Raw genomic sequence first — 14,130 nt, forward strand, 5'->3', positions numbered from 1 at the left:
AGTCTTTACACTAACTGTACTGTTTTGATTAATTATCTCATAATCTATTGGATTAATGGTTAGATTCTTGTGCAATTCCATGAGATCTTACAAGAGTGTAACTTCACAAAAGGTAGCTCAACATCTCTTATTTATAATTTTTCGGCATCTCTTCTGAAAGCAACCCACCATTCATCTCTATCCAATGGCAGAAACTAAAGAACTGAGAAAACCCATGAAAAAAAACCACCACCACCATCACCAAAAAGAAGAAAAACCACCATCTTGGGCTGTTGTGAGGAACCTTTTCACGTGTAAAAATCACCACACGAGAGATCAAATGGAGGAAAACAAGAAAATTTCCAAAAAAATTGGGTGTTCTGTTTCTCTTTGTAACTTGAGAGACAACAATAGGGTCATGGACAGGCCTGAAGGATCTTGTCTTGAATCTCGCAAGAAATTTGTTTCTAATGCTTCAAGTAGATCAATGAAAGCTCCTTTGAATGAGATTAATGGGGCTATTTCTTCTTCTTCTTCATCATCTGCTTCTTCTAATGGGTCTTTTAGAGGAATGCATTTGCGGCGGCTTTCGGGTTGTTATGAGTGTCATATGGTTGTAGATCCAAGCAATGGAGTTTCAAGGAATTCTTCTTTAATGGCTACTATATGTGTTTGTCCTGACTGTGGGGAGGTTTTCACAAAATCTGAGACTTTGGAGATTCATCAAGCTGTTAGACATGCAGGTAGATTCAATGCCTTAATCTTTCTAGATATGCTTCTTAATTAATTGAAATTTTTTAATCTATTGATCATATGATCTCTTGTATTTCTTGGATCTATTGTTTATGTTTCTGCATTTTCATTTTTTTTAGTTGAGTTTCATAATGTTTCATTGATCTACTGTTCTTTGTTTTGGTTTTTATGATTTGAGGTTGAGATTTAAAAGGGGAAACTTGGGTTCCAAAGGTCCTTTTTTATTATCCTTCTGGTTTTAGATATTGGATATCTGATTTTACTTGAGATTTGAGTTAGAAATGAATGTGGTATCTGAGAATACTAAACTTGGTAGCTAGGTTTTCCCTGAAGTTTGGAACCAAAATCAGGGAAATCACAAGACCTAAAGCAAATACAGAACCAAAGAAATTTGTTCATGCCTCAGATTTTCAGATGATTACAAACATAACTAGAACTTTCACCATCAGCTTAACACAAACTTCAAAGATTTTCTTGTCAGCTTCACTTCCCCAACTAATTGGTAGTCTCCTCTGTTTCCAGGCTTGGATTATGAGTAGTATATTAAAACTTGAGTCCAAATTAAGAAGAACTTGGTGAGGTTTCATCTTTTATTCAGTGAAAAGAAAAGACCTGATTTGTGATCACAAATATTTGATCTGAACTTGTGATCTATATTATACATAAGTTTGTAACCCAATTCTCACTTATTTCACTGTTTTTTTTTTTTTTTTTTTTTTGCACTTATTATTCTCAAGTTAGCCGACCCCAACTAGTTAGGGACAAAGGCTTAAATTCTCAAGTGCTATATTACAAAACCCATGACCCAAATCTCATCTTGTCTACCTGATTCTTGGAGTATTTATTTACAATTTCATTAACTTTTATCCCAATCTCCATCTTGTTCGTCCAAATTCTTGCAAAAAATTTCTTGGATATATATATCCAAGAAATTCTGCTGGTAGGAAGGCAAGCAAGACTAATTTCAATCTGATTCCTCTTATTTTTGCTGAAATCCAGTGTCTGAATTGGGACCTGAAGACACTAGTAGAAATATAGTTGAGATAATATTCCAATCAAGTTGGTTGAAGAAACAAACCCCAGTATGCAAGATAGACAGGATCCTCAAAGTCCACAACAGTAAAAAAACCATCACCAAATTCGAAGATTACAGAGACTCCATAAAATTGAAAGCAAACAAGTTTCCAAAGAAGCACCCAAGATGCATTGCAGATGGGAATGAACTCCTAAGGTTCCACTGCACGACTTTCATATGTTCTATCGGTTTGGACGGATCCTCAAATCTCTGCAACTCAATACCAAATTGTAACGTTTGTAGCATAATAAGAAATGGGTTCAAGTGTGATGAAACTAAAGGAATTTGTACCACTGCCACTAGTGGAAAAGCACATGATAGCGCTCAAATTTCACCGGACGAAGAGAAACGAGCAATGTTGGTCTGTCGGGTGATCGCTGGGAGAGTGAAGAAGACTCAAGACATGACAGAAGAGTTTGATTCGATCTCTGGCCCGGCAGGAATTTACTCAAATTTGGATGAATTATTTGTGTTTAACCCCAAGGCTATATTGCCTTGTTTTGTTGTAATCTACAGAGGTTTCTAGTTTGGTTTCTGAAGTTTTATTTTCTAATTTGATTTTACATGTGGGTTTTGTTTAGAAATATCTCTTTATGCCAATTCCAATTAACACAATTTCTCATGTAATCTTGTGTTATTTCTTACAGGTTTCCACATGTGTTCTTAACTTCTTATTATGTAATTTGTTCCAACTCCTAGTTTTTTTTTTATACATATGGGTTTTTGTTGCATCATCTTATTCTATTTCTAACTTTATATAACTGTATAGCACATGGGTTCTGTTATGTAAATTAGAGTCTCTGAATTGACCTTAGAATTTCTGTTATGAAGTGCTGTTTTTAATAATTGTGACAAGAAGAATATCTTGGGAAAAAGTTTCAAAACTTGTTTATAGGTGTCTAGACAAACAGAGTGTTTGTTACCTTTCATAGGGAAAAGAAAGAACCGAGTGTAAAGGAAAAATAGAGAGTTACAGCTAAGTGATGCTGAAAGCAATGTAGCATTAGAAAAATGCCAAGAGACAGCTGCTGATGGTCACCCCTTCATTTAAGGGTCAGCTCTGCATTGGTAGGAGAGTACTTGGTAGGGTTTGTGGTCCCTACCTACTTTTGCAGGATAGCCAATTGGCTGTGCCCCACATCATACTTAACGTGGGGTACACTGGTTAACAGATGGGGACATTTCAGGCCTAAGTTCAGGGATGGGTGCCTCCATTAATTTGGGACCAGGTTACCCTTCTTCTAAGGGTATTTATCTACAGGGAAATGATATCTGCACTCCCTTGTTTTGATAATGGCACTCTCTACTTTATCAAACACATCTTTTATTGGTTGCTTGCTGAGCATCTTGGTAATTGTAGCATCATTTACAAGCTCATTAGAAAAGTGTAAATAGTGGAGTGCCAATATTAAAAAATGGAGTGAAGATATCAATTCCCTATCCACATTGGGTTCATTTCCATAGGACAATGCATTGTCCTGATCCACCATCTGCGGGAAAATCAGATCTTATTCTGTGGGGCTCATTCCTCCACAGCAATTGATGGCCTCCTGATTAGCATATATTCTGTGGGGCTCATTTCTCAGCAATTGTGAATAAGATTATTTGAAGTTAATCTTATCTTCAAAGGGGACATTAAGGCCTCTTTATAACCATTATTTGCAAATAACCATGTTTAAATTCTAAAAATGATAATCTTATATGTAAACGATTTTCATGTTAAATATGATTATCTGCAAATAATGATTATTATATTAGTTTTAGGGGGAATGATATCGCTTCCCCCCCCCCCCTTTAACGTTGTTATTCGTTAAGTTTTAAAGGCAAAGAAAAACGTTAAAGGAGGTGAATTTATCCTCAAGTGAACCATTCTCACAGAAACCGTTTAAGGGGGGAGGGGGGAGAGAGAGAGAGAGAGAGAGAGAGAGAGAGAGAGAGAGAGAGGTGGGGGATATCATTTCCCTAGTTTTAGAAATGATAGTTTTAGAAATGATATAATTAGTGGCTTCCAAAGAGGGGGCTTAATGTCCCATTTTCAAATGGGTTCTTATATGATAGATGCACATAAGTGCATGCAAAAAGTACATCTGAGGGCAGCTTGCACCAGTGATCCTAGCCCTTTAATTTGTGGCGGCTTTTTTGATGAATACAAACAATTGCTTTCTTGTTTTCTTGCTGTCCATTTGGGGGGGCTCTCCATTGGGGAGTTAAAATTAGGGGTGCAACCTGGGGCGGGTCGGGTTTTGAAGAACCCTACGCTACCCGAGAAATATCTCGGGTCGAGTCGGGTCGGTTTTTTTCACGTTGACGCGTTGTAGAAAAAAACAAATCTTCACACCAAAAATCTCTAAATTTATGTAATCAAATTTATAAATTTAAAGAAGGAAACTATATTTCCACATCACAAACATGATCACCTCAATGAAAACAATTATATCAATATATTGAAAAATAATTTGTTATGTTATTCAAGAGATATTTAAAAATATTGTCATAGTACACCTACATAAGTCGGGTCTGGTTTCGGGATTTTTTTTCTTCAAACCCGACCCTAGCTTTTAAACTAAAACCTGACTCTACCCAAGACCCATGATTTATAAACCCTACCCATGCTATTTTCGGGTCAGGTCGATTTTACCCGACCCAAGTTGCAACCCTAGTAAAAATCATACAATGGGAACAGATATTGCTGCATACCGCATCTATATTAAGGGAAAAAATAAATAGTCTGGATTTTTGAGCTATCAAAAACCCTTGTAAATAGGACCGTGTGATCATGCTTTGATAATTTGACCACGGACTTCATTTTGCATATTTTTAGTTTTCTGCTGAGAGTTTTTTTCGCAATTATAATAGCCTATGAGAGCGGGTGAGAACTTAGAACATGTATAAGATAATTGGCGCTACCATGTTTTGATAATTGCACTTACTCACCTTGTCTTTTTTTTAATTCGCTTCTTAGAGCTTTTTGGGAATTGTAATAACTTTTGGCAGCTGGCTAAATAATAAAAGATAAAGTGAGTTATTACAAATATCAAAACATAGCAATGCGAATGTCAATAGCCTAAAATAGTCTTATTTACCAATACTGGTTAATTTTGGTGATATACTGATATTCCCACTACCGTGTTTTGATAAGTTGACTAACTCACCCTGTCTTTTATTATTTTACAGCTGTCAATAGCTATTACAATTCCCAAAAAGCTCTGATCAGGCCAATTAGAAAAGAAAAGACAAGGGGAGTACGTGTACTAATCAAAACGCAGTAGTGTGAATATCAGTACCCTTTTGATGGCATTTATAAGACTATATGATGGTGTGACCATACCAGACCAAGTCTGAGTTAAGTAATCAAGGAGTAGGGGACCAAACATAGAATAAGAGGGTACAATTGCACTCCCCGTCCTTCCCACTTTTGGCTTCTTCTTCATGTAGGTTTGGAAAAGCAGGGTCTAACGGTTCTTCTTCTATTTTGTCCTGCAGGGGCTCATTTATAGTGCTTGCTGTAAGTCAAAAATGAGGCCCTGCATGGCTGTGAAGTAGGGGTTTTTTAGGCCAAGAAATAAGAATATGGAGCGGAGTGGAGTGTTGTTTGAGCCATCTCCCCAACCATATTGTATGGACCCTCTCAACTTTTGGATCTTCAACTCATTATGGGAAATGATTTATTCGCCCCCTTTTCTTTCCCGGGCGGTAGTGTAAAAAGAGTTGTCTAGAAGGGGCGAATATATCACTTCACCTTATTATTATACACTACCATTTGCCAAGTGATCCAATTACCCATAATGACTAGAGCTACTTAAACAACTTCATTTAAGGCTCCATCTTGTTGTTTTCATATCAAGGATGGACAGGAAAAGTAAGGTAAATTGATGTGGAATTATTAGTAGAATGAAAATGAAGTGAAAGTGGAGAATAAAGAGAGTGGATTGTCAACGGACAGGGGAAAGTGATGAGGTGAAAATGGAAGGGCATACTTGTAAGCTACTGATATTCACACTGCCATGTTTTGATAATGGAGTGAATTCACATTATCTTTGATTATTTAAACAGCTGTGAAAGGTATTACAATTCCCAAAAAGCTCTTAGGATCCAATTAAAAAAGAAGATAAGGTGAGAGCCTATTATCAAGACAGGATAGTGAGAATACCATCTGGAAGATATTTTACAGAATTGGAGGATGGAAGTCCATTTGTGTGTCGAGTCCTAGAACTAGGCTCTCCAGCTAGATTTAATGTGGGGAGTGAAGAGAAAACCTTTTTTTTTTTTTTACCTATGACTAGGGAAGACCTTGATGTGCTATGCTTTCCCGGATCGGATCTATAGAGAGGGGGTCGAGGGTGGAGTTGGTCATTAAGCTTAGTAGAAACCTAAAGGAAAATGATATAGAGATCCTTTCCTTGTTTATTGGCATCCTAGATTCCCAGGCTGGCCAAAAAGAAGATTAGCATGCCCGTTGGTCTCAAAACGAGAAAATTTCATTTGCCCAACTGGTGCATATTATGCAAGGAGTCCTTGAACCATGCCCTATTGCACTGCCCATTCGCACCAACAGATTTGGTGGGCCTTGATTAAGAGTTTTGGCTTGGTTTTGGTCTTCCAAAGTTCCGTCAAGAAGATCATCTTGCATTGGGGCAGTGTCCATTTGGGAAACCGAGCGTACACTCTGGCAGCTAGTATGTTCGCTATTTTATTTTATTTTGAAAGATAACAAATTATATTCCATTAAAAGGGAAGTGATTACATCAAGGGGACAAGAGGTCCCCAACAAAATCGGCCAACAGGCTAATAATTTTCCAAGTAACAGCGTGATAACCCAAGATTTACATGGCCCCACCCCCATTAGACAGAATGATGCGTGGAACAGGTATGTCAATGCCCTCCTTAGCCAGCTGGTCCGCCAGAGCATTCGCTGATCTCCTTCCACGGTACATTTGGGGATTGATAATTCTGACCAAATCGCGAATGTCATCGAGAATATGTTGAAGCTTCCACTGCCCGCAACATCTGCTTGAAGCCCAAGCAATTGTATTTGCAGAGTCGCCTTCAATTATCAAGGGTCCCATATTATTATGCAAATACCATTTTAATCCAAATAGGAGGGCCTTTGCCTCCGCCTTGTTAGAGTCACATGTAAGTGTTCATCATAAAAGGAACACGGGCAACGAATCTTTGGCGGTCCAACTTTGAGAAAATCACAGTTAACCATATGAATTGAAATTGAAATAGTAAAAGAACATACCGGAAATCATGGATATTGTCTTGTTGTCTCTTGAAATGGTTCAACTCCGGTATATCTCCTTGTTCCACAACAGACAGTGATGGGGACTGTTTTCCTCTTCTCTTAGACATGGATTCACAGAGAATGGAAAAGATTAGTTGTGTATAAGCAGGGACCGGAGGCTTCTCTTATAGATGTTTGAGGGAAGGGATGCAACTCCTCATCACGCTGACCCTTCTCTCAAACGTCTCTCTGTTTACACCCGTTCCAAATATACCATTTCACAATAAAGGGATACATCTTATTCTTTAAACACTTAACTAACTAAAATGATCTCGGCCGTTGATCTAGCTTAAGCCACATCCACCCACATCCACCCTTAGGATTAAATCCTAACATTCTCCCACTTGGCCAGCAAGATCTTTGTGCCATACATAAGAATCATACCTTTAAGTCAGTTAAGTAATAAATAAAGCATTCCGTTCAGCAAAAACTACTAACAATAAACCATGTAACCATTGGGTCACCAACTCTACCCAATAGCATACCCCACGATTATATCATTAGTAATACTTACCAACATGAATGTAAACGCATACATGCATAAGATGTAAATATGGTCCAAAACAGTCTACAGACATTTTACCTCTTACTCACAATCCATTTACGTAATGTGCATAAAATGGAGAGGTAGAAAATAATATATATCAGAATCATAAAATATAATGTGATCACAACAGTGTATCTCAATACCTAATGCAGACTCACACTGTCACAGGCTATCAAAAGTGCAACCAACCTTATGCGCGCTACATGCTCTCTGAAGAGCCTGGTGACAAGCCCTCAGTCAAAGGATCCGCCAACATAAATGTGGTGCTTATGTAATCTTCAGATACACACTGATTTTGAACTTCTTCACGACAATATGTCAATACATTGACCCCATTACTTGATTTGTCGTTCTTGAAATTGTAAAACCACAGCGGAATTATCACAATACATTCTCAGTAACTTGTCAACTATCAACAAGATAAAACCCTGAGACAAAATTCCGCGACTTCAATGCATAATACAAGGCTTTGAAGTACACAATAAACTCCGTACCCAAGGTGGAAACAACTGAGTGTCAATCTGACATTCTTCCATGATTTAGGACTTTCTACAAAATATACTAGAGCAGAACTCTAGGCGTTCCGACAACAGTCAGAATTAGATTAACCAATCACACTATGGTTTTCTCATTTACTTTATGTGAGCATTAAACCTTAAGTCCCTTACAGACAATGTATAACCTGTTGGCAAATTTTCAATGATCCATACATAAATAAAATTGGTACTTTCTAAATTTGCCCACCATATAGGTTATACACAGATAGGTGCAGATTTAAACATTCAATAGACCCCCAATTGCGGAACTATTAGAGAACCTCTTTATCTGCTCCTATAATGAATCGATCCTGGGACCTTGGAATTGATTGAATATATCACCCTTAACTATAGGAACACTACAAATGGAATATTTTATCCATGTTCAATACTTAAAGGACTATACCAATATAAGCTTTCTGCAATCTCAGCAATCTTCGAGTTCCAACTAGGTGAACCTAAACTCCTATCATGTAAGATGCTTCACCTGAATTCTTTTGTATGAATATCACTAAACATGGCCAAGTACTACTAGCAAGTAGTATAACATCAACACATAACACGAGGAAGATAATATTACTCCCACTGACTTTAAGATATATCCATTATTCTGTGACAATTCCTTATAATCTAACATAGCGTACTAAATGAAACTTTATGTACTATTGTCAAGAAGTCTGCTCTAAACCTTAAGCAGAATCTCTAAGTCAACAGACTATGTGCCTCTTTCCTTAGCCTCAAAACCTTCAGGTTATAGATAACCTCAAATGGGTCACCGTTTAAGAAAGTCACTTTTATAATCATTTATTGTAACTCTAGATCACAACGAGTTACAAACTTCATGACCATTCCAAAAGAATATTTCTTAAAACATGAGAGAAAGTATTCTTATTGTTTCTTTCCGAGTGAAGCCTTTGCAATCAAATTTTCTTTTTATCTCTTAATTCCACCTATGGAGTCTCTCCTAGTCGTAAAGACCCATATACAACCAAATGGCTTGACTCTTAAGTCTTCGACCAGGTTTCATTGAGAGAAACTCTTCTTTCATGGCTTCGAGCCATTGAGTTTCTTGATTGCTCATTAGTGCTTGATTGAAAGAAATGAAATTACTTAGTCATTTCTTACCCACTCAGAAAGACATATAGTCATCAGCAAAAGTTGACTTTCTCACTTAATGTGACCATATCAAGGATTGTTCGGTAGTCATCACCACCAAAACATCTATAATGTGGGTTGTTAACTTATATGTGCCTTTTGATGTTCCAACGAGCATTGGTATCACCTGCTCTTGGATCACCAGTACCGGTACTACAATTTGGTTCTCCTTAAAGGTGATTTTACTAAAGACACTACACTCCCACTAAGGTCACCATCATTTAGAAGTCTTGGCACATTTAATCCCGACAATATACGTACTATGAGTCAACCAACAGAACCTAAAACCCTTAAATACTTTAAGATAATCTATGAAATTGCAACTTATGGTCATAGAGCTTAATCACTATATTCGTGGGTTATAAACTTTTGCGTCATATAAACAACTCAAAGTTGCATGCTTTCCAATTTCAGCTTCCTTATGAGCCATAAATCTTAAAAGGGTCTTAGGCACAGCCTTACTTGGATCACAAAATACATGGGTGTTTTAAGAGTTTTAACCCACAATTTTAGGCAACAGAGAGTTGCATAAATGACCCTTATTATTTTGATCGTTTATGTCAAGTTAATTCTTGACTCTTACCTTATAGATCACAAACAAAGATAGGGCCTCCTACTTCTGATTAGAGAGACACATTTAACTATGGCTAGAAAATTTAACCAAAAGGGTAACACCTTTTGCCACCGACCGTCAGAGTCAAAAGATCCAAGATGTCATTGTGAATGACCTTTAGTAGATCAATACTCTTGGTGACACCTAAACTGATTAATCTTTGTATATTTTTCCTTCAATGTACCCCGTATCATTGTTTAAATCGGTAAAATCAAGTGAATCTAGAATTCTTCTTTTACCCAACTATCCTCAGATATATGGTTAAAAAACTTAAGCCATTGATTGGATAAATTCTTGTCCACACGATTTCATTTATTTCTAACAATACCGATTATCTCATTCTAATGCAAGGTGGCCCAAGTCTGACCTTGAGAGAAATGCAATCAAAGTCAATAAGGATTGCCCTGAAGAGAACCAAACTCACTAAATGGGAAATGAAAAACTAGAGAGAATCCATTATACTTTCAGACCTTTATTCATAGCCAAAGGAATCAAGTTTTTCTAGAATAAGGTTTCTAGTTCATATGAAACTAAAATTTCAGAAAAGAGTAGCGAGTAACAATGGATTCAACAACCACCTTTATTCTATTTCCCGGTATAATGGTATACTCTCCTCTACTAAGCACCTGACTCGCACGAAGACCTCACCTAGAATTCTAAATGTGAATAATAATGCCTTAATCTATTCACAAATCTTTTTCGGAGTATTTACTAAATAAGAATCATAATATACAAAGATATGTTATTAATTCCAGGCCATATCGAAGTTAAGGGATCCATACTTTATGTGTCATTTATTATTCAAGATAATGGCATTTGATACTAAGTTCATTCTCTTTAATTGATAATGCTAAGGCTAGTCAATATCTTCGGGACTCTAATGTTGCCATTTAGAATAACCAAAAGGTGTGTCGTAAAGTGAGCACAACCAAGGTTCTGAATATAAAGCCATTCAAAATGTGCTCAAAACTACAACTTTGGTGAATATACTTTAAGGTTATCAAAACACATCATAAGGGTATTTGCAAGTGCTTCAAATGATCCTCTAAAATATTCACTAACTACATTCAAGAACTCCCTTACATTTTCGAGTCTTAAAAACATCTCGAATTGCATAAAAATTGAGGTCTACCATTACTACTAGATTGATACTAACATTGAACTCCCACTATTCATAAGCATATTTTAGATGTGGGTTTAGTGAGCCTGTCATTCAATGATACATAGTCTAGCCTTTTGTAGTCTTGAATTATTCAGATCTATTTCATCACTTGCTAAGGTTTCTGACCCACTAAAGTACTCAACATAATCGGTATCTAGAAAAGATACCAACAACTTCAATGTCACAGACACAGACTACCAGTTCCAAACATGCTCACTTCTTATGACACCTATTCAGTCCACAAATGGAGTTTAATTAACTCAATCCATAATTTTAATCAATCCAACTGAAAAGAATGACTAAAATGTATAAAATCATGATGATACATAAGTATGCTTCTAATTAGATACCATATCTGCCATCGTGGGCCATCCGTTGAGCCATGCCACGATGCAAAATTGGTTTCTACTTTAGAAAACACAATACCATGATTATGAAGAGACACCGTGGGTCGTCCGTTGGGCCGTGCCACGAGACACAATTGGTTCTCACATACAATACTCAGTCAATCTATCTTAAGGGAAAATTAGTTAGATTGCCCAGAATCACAAAAAATACAAAAATGTGACCCCGACGAAACATCAGACGTGTAATTGTGGGTCGTCCGTTGGGCCGTGCTACAACACACAAACGATTTTCAATTCAGGAAATCACAATACTGTGATTCTGGCGAGACACCAGGCGTGTCACCGTGGGTCGTCCGTTGGGCCGTGCCACAGCACACAATTGCCTCCCCCATAAGACCAACTAGGGCCAGATAACCATATACTTGAGGCGCACATCACCGTTGGGCAGAAGCACAACCCCAAACTAGGTTACCCAGGCCTAGCCCTCTCACACCGCCTATTTGTGCAAAACAACAGTCATCTGTTGGGCTAAGTGTTGCTCTTGGACAAATAGTCGCAATTGAAAGTGGTTCATAGTCCATAAATGTGTCATTGTATGCGACACGGTTCTCAAAATTAACCACTTAACCTTAAGCGATTTCGTTTCCCAGTCGGAATCGCAGTTCTTTGTTCATTCATTTAGTAACCAATCATAACAAGATATAGTTCAATTTCAACTAAAAATAATGAACAATGTAATAAACTTGTGTATACAAAACCAACTTTCAAGTTCCACGATCAAACATAATTCAATATTTTAGGTTTTGAAAATATACACTATCAGTTTATTATAACCATAAGCTTAGGTTTTAAGCATATCTGGCATGAACTAATGTGCATTCAAGTTAAAAGTTTAGTTTCATATATGATTTCAACTAATCATTTTAACCCTTAAGTTATATGCAAAACATAAAGCATATAAACAATATATAAGGGTTCTTAAGTTAAGAATTAGAAACCAAAGGTGTTCATTGACTGAGTTTTAATCATTAAACAACATCAAAACTTTACATAACTGGGTCTCCATGGCATTCAGTCAATTCTTTAAGAGTTTGAAATCAAAGTCAAACTCAAGGCCCACTTTAAAAAACCCAAAAGTTATAAAATTACACTTGAATTTTAAAATCCAGACTCCGACACCAAAACAGACATTGGAAATGGGTTCAGAATGGTCTAAAACCATAGGAATGGTCTAACCCAAGTCCAAAACCCCAAAATATTTGACTTAAAATCAAACTTACAGAACCAAAAGTCTTGATTTTACACCGTAACTATATCATACAGTGCTTAAATACCAAAAATGACCTCAAAAATGACCTCAAAAATAGGTCCAAAACGGTCCGTAAGTTTAGGAACCGGTTTTACCTAAGCCTAAAACCCTAAAATATTTGACTTAAAATCAACTTATAAAGTCAAAAGTTTTGAAAATTATACTGTAATTATGAAAAATAGGCTTCAAATACATAAATGATCCCAAAATCGAGTTCAAAAGGGTCCAAAACCCTCAAAACTACTATAATCCGACAAAAATATCACAAAAATGGGCCAAACCGAGTCAAACACATATTTGGGCCGTTTAGGCCTATGGGCCGGTTAGGGTCAGGTTGGGCCAAGCGGTCTGGTGGGCTTAGAGGGTTACTAGGCCCTTTTTAATTGAAAAACCTGTTGCGGATCCTTGATGGGCCCGTGCGGCCCTGTTTGGCCCGCGAAGCCCGACACTATTCATCTTCTTATTTATTAAAATAGTGAAAATTCCAGCAAAATCCGAAAAAACACTCTAAGTTCGATTTATTATTGCGGCTTCGTTTGAAGTCCGAGTGAGGCGCACAATACGCCGTTGGACTCGTCTCTCGACGAACTTCGTAACCGCGCCGAAAAATCTCCGGTCGGACAAGCCAGTCGCCGGCGGCACACTATTTTCCGGGGAGGTCTAAAACTTCCCCAAAAGTTAAAATTTTCATCTTTAAATCGTCGCCAAACACAATCCAGACATCGGATCGACGAACCGTTTGTTGCGTTGGATTCGTGAGAACACAAGCAACGTTTCAGTGCCATTTAATCATCGATCCGACTTCAGAATTGATGGCGGCACTCAAAATACAAGTTTTCACAAACCCTATTTCAATCACTTTTAATGCGATTTTCTCGCCATTTTCTCGCTGAACCGTGGCTCTTATACCACATGTAAGTGTTCATCATAAAAGGAACACGGACAACGGATCTTTGGCGGTCCAACTTTGAGAAAATCACAGTTAACCATATGGATTGAAATTGAAATAGTAAAAGAACATACCGGAAGCAGTGGATATTGTCTTGTTGTCTCTTGAAATGGTTCCACTCCGGTATATCTCCTTGTTCCACAACAGACAGTGATGGGGATTGTTTTCCACTTCTCTTAGACGTGGATTCACAGAGAATGGAAAATATCAGTTGTGTACAAGCAAGGACCGGAGGCTTCTCTTATAGACGTTTGAGGGAAGGGATGCAACTCCTCATCACGCTGACCCTTCTCTCAAACGTCTCTCTGTTTACACTTTACCTCCGTTGATCTTGCTTAGGCTACATCCACCATTAGGATTAAATCCTAACATCACATTCTCCTGCCGATCTAGAGAACGATAAATCCATCAGAATTCCGAA

At 37.4% G+C, this 14,130-nt stretch overlaps 1 protein-coding gene across 1 annotated transcript; it reads left to right on the plus strand.

Annotated features, from left to right (window-relative positions):
• Positions 1 to 127: 127 nt before the first annotated feature.
• Positions 128 to 2,538, plus strand: LOC143881011 (uncharacterized). The gene is made up of 2 exons (XM_077383992.1): positions 128 to 722; positions 1,732 to 2,538. The coding sequence occupies exons 1-2, from the start codon at positions 185 to 187 to the stop codon at positions 2,331 to 2,333; spliced, it is 1,140 nt and encodes a 379-aa protein (XP_077240107.1). The 5' UTR covers positions 128 to 184; the 3' UTR covers positions 2,334 to 2,538.
• Positions 2,539 to 14,130: the final 11,592 nt, after the last annotated feature.

Source organism: Tasmannia lanceolata, unplaced genomic scaffold, assembly GCF_043159265.1.
Source record: "Tasmannia lanceolata isolate RefF3 unplaced genomic scaffold, GAP_Taslan_0.1 ptg000007l, whole genome shotgun sequence".
NCBI classification, from domain to species: Eukaryota; Viridiplantae; Streptophyta; class Magnoliopsida; order Canellales; family Winteraceae; genus Tasmannia; species Tasmannia lanceolata.